We start from the raw sequence: 14,018 nt of genomic DNA on the forward strand, positions 1-14,018 counted from the left end.
TTAATATTTGTCCACCTTCCTAATTAGACTCTGAGCCTCATGAGGACAGGGAATTGGTTTTGTTCAAGCCAATCCAGAGCCTACAACAGTGTTTGGCACAGAGTCCTTCTGAATAAGTGTTCATCAAATACATAAAAAAATGAGAAAGAGTCTTTTTGCTTCACCTAGAGTTCTCTTTAGATGTGGTGTCCCCCAAAAGCTCATGTGTGAGACAATGAAAGCAGGTTTGGAGGAGAAATGATCGTGAGCTATAGCCTTAATCTAATCAGTGAATTAATCCCTGGTGGGATTAACTGAGTGGTAACTGGAGACAGGTGGAGTGTGGCTGGAGAAAGTGGTTCATCGGGGTCCTGGCTGTGCGGAATATATTTCGTACCCGAGAGTAGTCTCTCTCTCTCTGCTTCCTGATCGCCTTGTGAGATACTTCCCTCTGCCACTCTTTCGCCATAATGTTCAGCCTTGCCTTGAGGCCTGAGGAATGGAGCCTGCTGTCTATGGATTGAGACCTCTGAAACCATGAGTCCTTAAAGAAAAATTTCCTCCTGTACAGTTGTGCTGGTGAGGTCTTTTAGTCAAGCAGTGAAAAAGCTGACTAAAACATCTAGGATGTGGGTACAGTCATTATGGCCCTCTCACAGGACAGTGAGATGCTGAGATAAAGTGACTTTCTCGGCCTCAGGCAGCTAGTAAGTGGCGGAACTCAGGAGCTCAGGTGTACTAGCCACCTCAGAGCTCACATTCTCTTCATCACTTGACTCTGTGGTTTCCTGGTGAGATGTGGGGGATAGGAAGAGGAGGGAGGGAGTCCTCATTTTGCTGTCTCTCTGCCTGCTCTTCATGAAGCAAATGAAGTACTGGTACTCATCTTTAATAACGTTTTTGTCATTTTTTTTTCCTGGATCCTTTTAGTGTCCCCACACCTTTTGCTCTTTTGTTAGTGCCAATATATTTCTACTATTTTCTTCTTCAAATTTAAAATGCTTTTGTTTGAAAGTTTGAAAGGTCTGGGTTTTAGGTGCTTAGGAAGAGAGGAAATGACAGTAACAAAACTAGCATCTATGGAGGGCTTACTATGCACTGGGGAAAAGTCTCAGTGTTTCCCATTTGTTTACTAATTTAAAAGGTTCTGTGAATCTTTAAGTCGACCCTATGGATGACCTTGAAGGGAGATTTACTAGTTAGCTTCTGCTGCATGGAGAATTATCCCCAAAATTAGTGACCTAAAGCAACACTGAACATTTATTATCTGTTAGTTCCTGTGGATCAGGAATTTGGGGGTGGACAGGGGGGTTCCATCAAAGCTCACGTGAAAGGCAGGTACACGTTGGCTGAGGGTTGTCTTCTGAAGGCTGGGCTGGCCTGGAGATCTATTGCCCAGATGGTTCTCTCTGATGGCTGGGGAGCTGCCATGAACATCAGTTCCTTCTTACGCACACCTGTGCGCGGGGCTGCTTGAGCATCCCCATAGTATGGTGGCTGGTTTCTTTCAGAGCAAGTGATCAAAGACAGCAAGGAAGAAACCACCATGTCCTTTGTGACCCAGCCATAGAAGTTACCCACTGTTCTTTCCACAGTATCCATTGGTCATATAGGACAGTTGCATTCAGCACAGGAAGGTCTTTGAGAGCCATCTTGGAGGCTGCCTATCACAGTGGGGTTCTGGCAGGGTGAGTCATACCACAATAACAGCTAATTTCTCTTGAGCAATTACTGTGCATAAGGCACTGTGCCAAAGAGGTTACATACCCTATCTCTTTTTATTCTGACAGCCCCCCTAAGGGCCAGGTGTTCTTGTTATCCTCATTTTACAGAAAGGCTAGTGTGACTGGGGCTGTTCTGAGGAATAAATGAGAAAATGTAGGGAGCCACAGAACATTATATCGAAGACCACAGAGAGAGAAAATTCTTCTTTCCCTCCTTTGGTGACAGGGAGCCATTAGAAGCTCACAGTCAAGGTCCCTGTGTCTGCCTTTTGGTAAATAAGAGACATGAAGTATTCTGCTTTTTTTTTTTTTTTAATTAAACCAACCTTAAAAAAAGGTGACTATTAGCTCAAAGAACCTGAACACAATTAGCACTGGAACCTATGACACTCCCTGGATACTGAGTGTCTTGTGCTTCTGATGGACTTGTAAAGACCCAGGGAAGAGGAGAGAGGAGAGTGATAAGGCACAGGTTGATATGGCGCATTTGAAATGCTTGGTACCACAGGTGTCTGAGATTCAGAATTTTTTAGATTTTGGAATATTTGCACGTACATAATGAGATACCTTGGCGGATATGATCCAAGTTTAAACACAAAATTTACTTGCTTCATATATACTTTATACACAGAGCCCACAGGTGGTTTTATACAATATTTTAAAATAATTTGTGGAATTTTCCACTGGTGGTATCATGTCAGCACTCAAAGAGTTTTGGTGTGGGGCTCGGGGTATAGCTTACTTGGTAGAGTGCTTGCCTTACATGTACAAGGTCCTGGGTTCAATCCCCAGCACCACACACACATTTCAGATTTTAACTTTCAGGTTAGGGATACTCACCCTGTACAAAAGATGGTTTCAAATGATAGTTTACTGTATATGTGTTTTTGAAGAGCCCGAAGAAAGAATTTTGAATGTTTTCACCATAAAGAAATGATCGTTGTTTGAGGAGATAGATATGTTTGCCCTGATTTACATACTACACAATGGAGGATCATGAGTTCAAAGCCAGCCTCAGGAAAAGCGAGGCACTAAGCAACTCAGTGAGACCCTGTCTCTAAATAAAATACAAAATAGGGCTGGGGATGTGGCTCAGTGGTCGAGTGCCCCTGGCACCCCCTTACCGATCCCCCCAAATAATAATAGTTATACCTCCTGCCAGGTATATATATGGTGAGGAGGTTAGGAATGATTTAGTATAAAAACAGCAATTGAACTTAAAGAGGGCTTTACATTTGTATAAATTATTTCAAAGAAACTAGTATATTTAAAAGAAGTATGGTGTAGTGTGTGTGTGTATGTGTGTGTGTGGGTGTGTGCATGTGTGAGAGAGGAGAGAGAGAAAGGCAGAGAGGGAGGAAGACAAAGGAGACATGGTGGGGGGCCTGTGGAGACAGGCACACTAAATTGTTCCCAGAGTTCTTGTGCTCAGAGGAACCTAAGGAAGCAAGAACAGCTCTGGATCAACTCCACTGACTTCCCATATTCCTAATGTTAGCAGGCAAATGAGCAGCAATAGGAGAAATTACTTGCCTCCTTGGGTACTGTTATCAAAGTTGAGGGGGGCCTCCTCTCAATATCCTTTCTGGCAAAATGCAAATGCCCACATATGCTCAAAATTTTGCATAAAATTCCTGGAAACCCACAGAATGGTCTCCTTAGTGTTCACCAGTCCCAGGATAAAACTTCCAAATGTTAAACTTTTGGAAAATTTATTTATGTCTTTCATACTTGACAAACTACTTTGTGAAATAAAACTTGCTGAATTTTCCCACATCACATCACATTTTCTTGTAACCTTGAGCCATCATTGATATTTTTAAATTTTGACCTGATCTACATTAGCCTTCACATTTCCACACTACAACAGGCAATTAGAAATAAAGTCATCGAGCCTCAGCATCCTTGAAGCTGCTCTAGTGCAATGGATGCAGGAATCTTTTATAAGCGCCACATAAGTGATCAGTAAGCCTCAGCACCCACACCTTCTTGACTCCTCCAGACAGGGACAATTTATACACAGTAAATTTCACCCTTTTTAGGGGTGGAATTTAGGGATGCAGTTATATAAGTTTTCACAAATATGTAGACATGGAAGAGTCCCACTGTCCCTTTGTACTCGCCCCTCCCCCTACCTCACTGGTAACTATTGTTCTGATTTTGGCCCTCCAAATTTTGTGTTTCTTTTGGCCCCCACATATGTCTTATACATAAAATATAAGATGCAATTCTTTGTGGCTGAATTCTTCTTAGCATCTTTTGCAATTCAATCACATTGCTGCATTAAATGATATACTGCAATTTATGAGTCCATTTGCTTTGGGATTAATGGACATTTGGGTTGCTTTTTTAGTTTTTGGCAATTACAATATTTGCACTAGTTTTTTTTTCTTTGTTCTTTTCCTTCTTTTCTTTTTCTTTCTTTTTTAGGGTGGGAGGAGACTGGAACATCAAAGTGTTGTCCTGTTTATTCTTGTCATCTAAATCCTTTGGGACTTTTCACCAGTGCAATTTGAAAGCTCCAATTGCTTGGAGCAGCTGATCTTTTTGCATCTGTGTTGTTTGCCTTTTCTGCAAATTCGGACCCAAACATTCCCCTGGTCAAGATGGACACCAGGCTGGTGAAATAACCCACGTGGCCACATTGTGTACACAGGGTCTTAGCTTCTCACTCCACCTGTGGCTCCAGCACCATATGCCTCTGAATCACTTGGGAGCTTATTAGAAATGCAAAATCTCAGACCCTACACCAGACTTACTGAATCAGAGTCAGCGTTTCCACTAAGTCCCCGAGTGTGTGTCTGATGCATCTTAAAGTTTGAAAAGCACTGGTTGTATTCCACACCCGCTACTAAAAATAAACTACATATTTTCTCAGAAGCACTGGCTCTTTGTTCCAACTTTTTCTTTTCCTCCCTGGAGTGCACTTCTTTTGTAGTTGAGTAAAGAACTCAAGTTGAGGGTCTGGGGAGATGGCGAGCACCGCATCCTCGGAAGATGTAGGGAAAAAAGAGGAGGAAAGGGGGAGAAACCCGAGCAGAGCGCAGAGCCAGGCCAGTTGGGAGGTACCCGCAATGAGACGGCGGAGGCAGCGAGCAGCGAAAGGTCGGACCCTACGGGGCCCCTTCCGCGGCCCCTTGGAGAGGGGACACCGGGCGGGACGCGGGCTGCGACGCGCAGCCCGGCGCTGGCAAAACTTCTGGGAGCCTGGCCGGAGGGGCGGGGGGCGGGCCGGCAGAGGGCGGGGCCGGCGCGAGGGGCGGGGTCAGCGCCGAGGCCGCGGGGGCAGCGACGGCGCCGGGCAGCGGGAGCGGCGGCCTCGCCATGTGGCTGCTGGGGCCGCTGTGCCTGCTGCTGAGCAGCGCCGCGGGTGAGTGGGGGGCGCGCGGCGAAGTTGCCGCGGGGCGCGGGCCGGTGGCCGGCCGCGATCGCGTCGCCTCCCCGCGCGCGGGCCGTGGCTGCGGGCGTGGGTGTGCGCGGAGGGCGGACCCCGGCGCCGAGCTGGCCGGGACCCCGCCGAGGGGCCGCGCGGGGTGCGCTCGGTGCTATTGTGTGGGCGAGCGCGCCGGGTGGCGTGTGTCGGTGTACGCGGGCGGGGCTTTGTGTGCAGCCCCACGCTGGGAGCCCGGCGGCCGCCCGGATTGGGCGTAGCTCGAGTGTGTCTGTGAGTGTGTCGTGTGTGTTGGGGAGCGGAGGAGGGGAGGGGAAGGGAGAACTCTGCCCTGATCGCGTCTTCCCCGTCGCCCGGGCACTCGGTGCCGCACTGCCCTCCCCAGGGCCTCTCCCGAAGTCGCCGGCGTGGACCGGTGCCTCAGTCTACCCACTTGCACCGCGCGCGGGCCATCGCCGCTTCCTCCCTCTCCTCCATGGGACCGTGTTTGGTTTGGGCCGAGTGAGATGAAGCAGGGCCGGACCTGGGAATTATTAGTTCTCTCCACTCACCCTGGGAACCCGACCTTTATTTAAGTCCTCTGCCCCCGGGGCTCTGGCCGGGAGAGCCGCGAGCCTCTTTTCCTCCCAGATAGCGTGCTGTTCCCAGGAACTTTTCTGCTGATGTGGGCACGCTCCGAATTCCAGCTTGGAGCCCTTCCTCCTCAGCCCCTGCCCGCCTGCCTCAGCTGTCAGCGGCCCCTCCTCGGTGCCCCGCCCGCTTTTGGCCCCCTGATGTTTATGTCTGAGCAGCTGATGCCCGGAAAGTGGGTGACAGGGCCCAGGAGTTTTCTTAAGCAGAAATCTGCTCGTCCAGCATTTGTACCATCCTCATCTCTAATTTATGTGATTTTTACCAAATGCTTCTAGCAACTTGCCTGTTGAGATGTGTGTGGTGATGTGCTGGTTGGGGAAGACACTCTATTCTGAGCTGTCCCTTGGAGATGTAAGTGCTTTGAAGGGAAGTCTGCGCCTTTCCTAGCAGTCCTGGGCTCTGACCATCATCAGAATCTGCTGGGCAGCCCTGGAACCCCCGCCCCACACCTGTGACATCATCCCCACTCCTCTGAGACTCCATTTAGACATCTGCGGGTTTATTCCACTTCCAGTGAGGGGCTGGACCTCCTGTGGCTGCTGTGGGTTAAAACCAGATTTGGGTCAATGTGCCCTGTTTTTCCTGAGCTATTGGCCACTCTGAGGAAAGAGTTCTGAGGGGTGTTGGGCATCTGCCAGCAGGTGTGAATTATTTGGAGGCCATTAGATCAGACCCATTTCCAGGGCATCTCAGATATGAAGACAGGCCTGGATTCATATACTTGATTCTCACAGCTGTGGCGTATCTCTTGATAATACCAAAGGACAGTCTGGACTCTCCTGTGTGTATAGCTTGTGTGTCAGTGGACACTGTTATTTGTTGCCTCTCCAGTTGGTACTGGGTTGCTTGAGTTGAATCTATGTCTCTAGAAAACATTGGGAAGTTAATTGTGTCCCTCCCTGGGCAGCAGTGATTATGTAGTATGTGTGTACATATAGCACAGAGCTAAAATAAATAAAAGAGTTGTAGTGGGAGGGTACTAGGGGGAGGGAAGGAACAGCCCAACTGTCCCTTGGTGGAGGTTGTCCATTATCTGTGGGCTCTGCATTACCTGTGTGGTTGCTATTTTACAGGAAACGTCTAGGTGGGTTGGAGTGTGCATTTTTCATTTTACTTTAAGCATCATCTTTTAAACATGAGTTCCATTTTGACCCACATGTTGCCAGAAGCAGGGCTGGTCATTTTTCCCAATGTTGGGGTTCATAGCCAGACGAGATACCCTAACCTATCTCATATACTTCAGTGCTCTTCTGAGAATTTGATAAAACAAGAGAGATTGTAAAAGCCAGACTTTGGATTTTTGCCTCCTTTTGAGAGTCTGTAAAAAGAAAGTTGAGGTCAAAGTTGAGCCCTAGTCTGAGCCCTGGGTCTTTGTGAGGCTGGAAGGCCACATGCATTCCAGGAGCAATTTAGAACCCTTTGTTGTTCAGGAACCTTCTCAGACACTTGCATAGTCTGTGTGTGTGTGTGTGTGTGTGTGTGTGTTTGTTTCTTCCTTTGTTTTAATTGTTTGTGTTAGGGAAATGAAACATTGATTTTGGTTATTATATTTTAATGTATCCTGCTAGAGAGCTCAGCCCCAGTCACAGTGTCTGATGTCTAGTTTTCCTGCATGTGTGTGGACTTGGTGGGTTTAAGTGTGTGCCTCGAGCCATTTCTAATGGTGGCCATGCCAGATGGATGGGCGGCCTCCTCCTGGGTGACCTTTGCCAAGTCTCCCTGACATTTCCCTTCTGTCAGTGAAAAGGCTCCCTTTCCCCCCCCCCCCCCCCCTGTGTGTGCTCCCGGGAGTGTGGGTATTGACCTTTTCTCCTGGAAAGAGCCGCTTAATGGCATGAGGGGTCATTTTGATTTAGTTTTTAACTAGCTAAGTAGTTACAAGGCCCAGCACAGCCCAACCCGGGTAGATGAGACTGTGCACCCAGAGTACAAATAAACACACCTTGCTGCTTTTCATCTTCAAAGAGGTGTGACGGGGCCTTCCTAGTGGGGTGTGAGGTGTTTTTTCCTGATAGCCCACTGGGCCATTTGCTGTGCCATAGGTTGGGGGAGGGACAGGGATGTGAGTAGGAGAGGGTGGGGTGGTAAAATTCTGGGTCTGGAACAGGATAAGTGGACAGGGGGCTTGCATTGTCACCTTCCCAAAACATCTTAAGAGACTTTGAGGCATCAGGAATATTTATAATGAAATGATTTCACTGGAAAGTCCTGACCTTTATAACTTTGCCTGTTTGCGTGGGCAAGGGAGAAAAGGGAACCCAGTATTTTTGGTGCATCTCCCGTGTGTGAGAAGCTCTGCTTGCCACCATAAACACACTGTCTTGCTGAGTTTTTGCACTGAGGTCACGTAGCAGGACTATCTATGTTTGATGGTTCTGGAGCAATCAATAACTCCCAGAGCACCACGGGAAGGTGAGTGCTGAGTTAGATTTTAACTCCTCTGGCTTCTCTGGGCCCCACCTGGTCTTTCCCCACCATTCCCAGGATTCCAGTGTGGTTCTGCTGGCCTGGTCTTCTAGAGGCCTTTATGAATTAACATGGTCCTCACCGTCCTCCCAAATCTGGTCATTTTGAGGTCGCTGCTCTGAACACATTCAACTGAGGCCTAAGCTTTCTCCAGAGGACATGTTGGTATGCATGGCAAGAACATAAAATAAATCTCAGTCCTTGAGTCATGTTGGAACTTGGTCAGAATAACTGAGGGCTCTCTTCTGTGTCCATGGTTGGAAAGCCCGGAGGAAAGACACTGCACGCCAGGTCCCCTTGCTGGACCCCAGTGGTGCTTACATAGGGGGTCATTTTTATTCATCAAACTCTCTATTGGTATTTCTCCGTTTGTTATATGTTTATTACATTTTATACATAAATATCAAAGATAACTATATGCCATGGAAGCATCTTAGAGCAACAGAACTGTTTTTAGCTATGGGAAGGCTCCAGGGACAAATGTATTTTTTGGTTTTCATCAAGTTTCTCTCTCTCTCTTTCTCTCTGTGAACTATGTTGGAGCTGTCTGAGCCATTCTAACTGTAGTTTGATTTATTTATTTATTTAGTTTTATTTTTGGTCAGTGCCTTTACCTGACACCCAGGGAGATTATTTTTTAAGAGATGGTGGCTCCTGCGTGTGTGTGCACGTTCCTTTCTTCCATTGGATTCAAAAGAATCTACTCACTTGGGTACTGGGGAGTATCCTTAAATGAGTGTGTTTAGGAGATCAGCCAGATACTTTGAAGATGGTGCTTGATGCTTGATGGTGAATATTGCTTACCAGAAGTGGACTCCCGGGTAAGGTAGCTGCTCAGTCCGAGGGACAGCAAGTTTTCTTTTGAGGTAGGATTGTTGGATTTGTTTCGATGGTGGCAGGAGCCGGGGAGGGGGGGTTCGTCTAGTGTGGGGTTTTTCAGCCTTGGAACTGCTGACATTTAGGACTACAGAGTTCCTGCTGTGGGGCCAGCCTGGGCATTGTAGGATTTCCTCCAGCATCACTGGTTCTAGATGCCAATAGCAGTCCTGCTTCCCTGCAGTTTTGACCACCAAGATTGTCCCCAGACATTGCCATCTCACCCCTGGTTGAGAATCCCTCATATGGTGGGGGCAAGCCTCCTTGCTATTCATTGCTGCCTGTCCTTAAAACTGCCTTCTGGGTGCAGTGGGTCAACATAGTGCTCTACTCCCAAGGGGCCATCAGGCCTTTGCTTTGTATCTGCAGCCACACAAGTTCAGGGTGAAAACACATTCTTAACTAGAAATGCCCTCAGCACCCACCCCCCGCTCTCCCTTGTACTGTAGTGAAAACTTCTGGAATTTTTGCCTGCAGTTTGGTTCCCTTGAGAGAGACATGTGCTGGGAAAGAGGTAACAGGCAGGTGGCCACTGCCATCTGAAGCCACCTGGCTCCCGGAATGTTAAACTTGGGAAGTTCTCGCAGCCTGGGGCCAGAGGAGAACAGGCTACCTGAGAGTTTGCCTTGGGAGTTGGAGTGTTGAAATCTTTCCCTGGGAAGTTCCCCTTCCTTGGCTCCACAGAGCAGTGATTGTTCTTTCCCTGCGGATTCCTCTTCCAGGTCATCAGAAGGCTGTAGGAGGCCGGGGTTCTGCAGGTGGCGGGAAAGTCGTCCCCACCAGCGGCAAGCTGGGTTTTCGACGTTTTCCTCTTCCGGTCTCTAAAGTCTTTTTGAAGTGTTGTTTTGTAACTCTTGGGTTCCTCGAAGACGCAGGGCCCTCCAGCGGTCACTGCCTTTGTTCTCTCCCAGGCTTCCTTGAGTTTTTTCCTCTTCCTTTTCTCTTCTCTGCCGCCTTCATCTTTGGGCATGAATTTGCAGGTCAACCCAAGGCAGGACCCAGAGGGGGACGTTGGGCTTCATGGGAAGAGGGGAACATGGTCTCAGTTCAGGTGCCTTTGCCTCTTTCCAAAAGCCTTCTCTGAAGAGGAGCTCTGGCTTCCCAAACATGTGGTTATCATTATCCTTTTTGTTTTTGAGTAACTAGAAAATTCTTTTTTTGGGGGGGGGGCAGTTACTGGTTGATTGATCTCAGGGGTACTGGACCTCTGAGCCACATCCCCAGCAGGGGCTCATTGAGTTGCTTAGTGCCTTGTTGTTGCAAGCTGGCTTTGAACTCCTGCCTCAGCCTCCGGAGCCGCTGGGATTACAGGCATGTGCCACCAGGCCTGGCTGAAAATTCTTCTTAAACCCTCTTGCTTCTGGTGTGATACCAGCTCTGCCCCACCCAGGCCCTGTGTTGTGCTCTAGAAGTGCAAACCTGTGCAGAGCCTGATCTTTGCCCTGGAAGAACCCAGTGATCCACTGATGGGTGTGAGATTGTTTACTGGCTTTTATGGTTATCTGGGGATTGTAGAGGTGCTTCCCACCCCCTCCACCCCTGTACCTTGAAGGAATTTCTAAATGTGAGAATCTTGAGGACCTTGATGGGAACAGAGCTACACAGATGTCACAATTCCCGGTACATATGGATCCCCGGTGTTTGCAGATTTTCAGTCCATACATCATTTTTGAACAGGTTCCGGAGCTGATAACACAGGTCCTAGCTTGCTGCTTTAACTTTCCAGATAAAATGTCCAGGTATGTGTGTTGGTATTCTGAAAGTCTTCTGACTTGAGACTTCTGAGATTTGAGTAATTTCTTCTGTGGCATGTGGACGACAGCCTTCTTTAACTTATGGTCAGACATGTTATGTATGTATGTATACAGTCATCACCCATCATTACTTTGAGAATTGGTTCCAGGATCTGCCTTGGATACCAAAATCCACGAATGCTCACGTTCCCTTGTGTAAAGTGATACGGTATTTGCATAGAATCTAGGTGCGTTATCCCGTATACTTTAAATCATCTCTACGTGACTCTATGATGTCTAACACAATGTAAATGCTGTGTATAAACACTATGTTTTTTCGGGAAAAATGACAAGAAAAGTCTGTATATGTACAGTACAGATGAAATTTTTTCCCCAATAATTTTGATCTGTGGTTGGTTGAATCCACAGGTGTGGAACCTGCAGGTAGATACAGAAGGATGACTGTATTACCCTGGTTTACACACACACACACACACACACACACACACACACAAACACACAAGCTCTTACCTCTCTTAGTGCAGATCCCACTAGATTGTGCACTTCTTGGGGGCTGGGATCCTGTGTTCAATGTATGTGTCACATTTCTCGCTTCTCAGTGAAGGTTTGCTCTGTTTGGCAGAGTGCCAAGCACTGTACAGGTATTATTTTGTTGTAATCTTCTCAAATTAAAAACACCACCAAAATAGTACACTGAGTACCCGCTCATTATACAGAATTGAAACAAAACAGAAGAAAGGATGATAAAATATTACAAATCTTACTTTCTCTTCCTTTTACACTTCTCTCCTCTTTTATCCATCCCTCCTTCTATCTATCTATCTATCTATCTATCTCACTATCTCACTTCAGCCTTCAGATGGATGGATGTGTAAATACACACGCACATTGAGGGTCATAATTCAATCAGCTCATACCTGTCCACAGTGGTAGTTTTTTTTTTAACTGAACTGTTGTATTTCATCAGTTGTTCCTTGAGCCACAGGGCTGGGTCACCTGCCCCTGTTTTTCAGATATCTCTGTTACTCCAGAGCACTTAGCAGTTTCTCACCTTTGCCTGTTCTGCTCGGCTCATGCATGGTGCACCTTCTGTCTCTATCTCGTGCGTGTTTCTGAGGCAGGAATAGCAGCGGTACAGCGTAGCTCTTTGTATCTTTCTCTTTTAGGTCTCTTACAGTGCTTGGCTCCTGCTTTTCGAGAAGAGGTGGAGTTGTACTCATCCAGTCATAGATATTTATTTCACTATTATCAAGTTGACCATTTTCCTACACAGTGATTTTTCATTTCCATGCCGTATTTAAGCATCATCCTTAAGTAGACATTCTAAACAGCAGTGTGTCCAGCCAGGGCAGCCAAACAGTGTTCCCAACTTGACAGAAGTGATAACACAGAAATGGCTGTGACCAGGTCCACCCAAGCCCCACCAGTGACCAGTAACGCAGCTTCTGCCCTGTGCTGGCAGAAGATGCTGTTGGCCATTAGGCACATCTGGATGTGGGTGATGTTAATATCAAAGGCGAGTCTTCTTAGCTGTCTTTCTTTTAGCTTTTCTGAATCTCCATTCTTTTGAAAGCAGCTTTAATAACATCTTTCTGGGATATGTAGTTTACTCAACTGGTCAAGTGCTCTGCCATCTTGCAGATGAGGAAACTAAAAGGTGAAGGCTTTTTCCCCAAGTCCTCAGCAAGTACCAGTGGCTGCATAGTTGGTGCTTGCATCTGCACAACCTGAAATCTGTGCTTTTAACCGCTGGCTCTGTTGCTTTGTTGTTTCTTGTTGTTAGAAGAGGAAGCGTATTGTCTGGATTGTTCTAGAGAATTCCACCATTGGATACTGCTGTCATATTGATGTATTGAGTGAGATGCAGTGATCTGTTAGAGAGCCATTGGAGTGGGGGGGATCCAAAATTGACTTTATTCCGGTGGCCTATCTTTGGTAGATTGAGAATGGTTTTCTGCCATTCCCCCTATGTGGAGAACTTATCCTTATGGGCATTTAAATTGGCCTTTGCAGAGGCTTGATTTATTAAAAGAAACAGTAACATCAATAAACCAATTATTTAGCACCACAAGAATTGCCTTTGAATATATTAATGATGGAGAGAATTTTCTTCCCCTTTCATGGAAATATTTCGTTGGAATGAGCAATCGAAAGCCATTTATTGGTAGTCAGTATGTTTCTCAAAGAGTACTGGGTGCCATAGAGAAGGACCCACTGTTTCCAAAGTCTAGAAATAGATTTTTAAAGCAAAATTAAGAGTGCGGATGATAATGCCTCATATAAAAAGAGAAATTTAAAAATCTTAAAAAAAATTCCTTTTTGACCCTGAGCTGAAGCTTGCATGGGGTAAGTTTTTGCCATCTGATGAAAGGTGTTGGGGCAGGCAAGCATTTCAGGCAGAGCTTGAAGATGACGCTGGGCTTCACGTCCTGTCTTGATACCTCAAAGCAGAGAGCTCTTGTGGGCAGTGGTACCTGGTGGGGAAGTATTACTCCTCATCTAGCAAGTGTCATTCACCATGGGCACACTGGAGTGAACCCCAGAATTTCTCCAGAGAACTGGGAACTAGACTCTCCTTTTCATGAGTCATTGTGATATCAGGAGACTGGTGATAATGTGGGCGCATTTGCTGGCACCCAAGTCCAAGTGTGATTTTTGACAGGCAGCACAGTGTGCAGACGGGGCTGTCTCCTTCCTGGAGACCGGCCACAAAGACGGAGAGCAGCCATTTAGCTTACTCTGGAACAGGCCTTTGGCATCCGGAAGCCGGAGGGATGTGGAATTTATGAATAACTTGATTTAGAAGACTCGCAAACCCTAGGTGCCAGTGCTCCAGGTGGCAGTGGGACACTAGTGTGTGTGTGTTGGCACAGAGAAACGAAAGCACAAAAGGTGTTTAATTTTATTGAGTTAAAAATCCCGGCTCCTTATTACAAGGCCCAGGGAGGTTGGCGTTGGGGGCGTCCGAAGCGCATGGTCTTTGATGGCATCGCTGGAGCATTTCCCTTCAGACTTAGCCTTGAAACACAGCAGTGTTCTCTGGGAGTCGTTAAACTAATTGGAAATGGCTGAAAAATGAGCCCTGGCCACACTTGAAATTCCATAGTTAGAGAAGCCTCTTGATGGTTTGGAAAGTTCTAAACTTAACTTTTTTTTTTTTTTTTTTAACTATAAGATGAGGGAGTTTGGGGAAGA

At 46.9% G+C, this 14,018-nt stretch overlaps 1 protein-coding gene across 2 annotated transcripts in view; it reads left to right on the forward strand.

Annotated features, from left to right (window-relative positions):
* Positions 1 to 4,973: 4,973 nt before the first annotated feature.
* Ldlrad3 (low density lipoprotein receptor class A domain containing 3) overlaps positions 4,974 to 14,018 on the forward strand; it is a 225,660-nt gene continuing 216,615 nt past the window's right edge. Inside the window, exon 1 of one of the 2 annotated variants that reach the window (XM_046456100.1) lies at positions 4,974 to 5,073. In XM_046456100.1, coding sequence (XP_046312056.1) covers positions 5,028 to 5,073 — 46 coding nt within the window. In that variant the 5' untranslated portion in view covers positions 4,974 to 5,027. Of the gene's footprint in view, positions 5,074 to 5,342; positions 5,368 to 14,018 lie in introns of those variants that run through there. The other variant, XM_058583343.1, reaches the window with a different exon arrangement.

This window comes from Marmota monax, unplaced genomic scaffold, assembly GCF_021218885.2.
Source record: "Marmota monax isolate L192 unplaced genomic scaffold, Marmota_monax_Labrador192_F-V1.1 WCK01_AAM20220418_F8-fsc00047, whole genome shotgun sequence".
NCBI classification, from domain to species: domain Eukaryota; kingdom Metazoa; phylum Chordata; class Mammalia; order Rodentia; family Sciuridae; genus Marmota; species Marmota monax.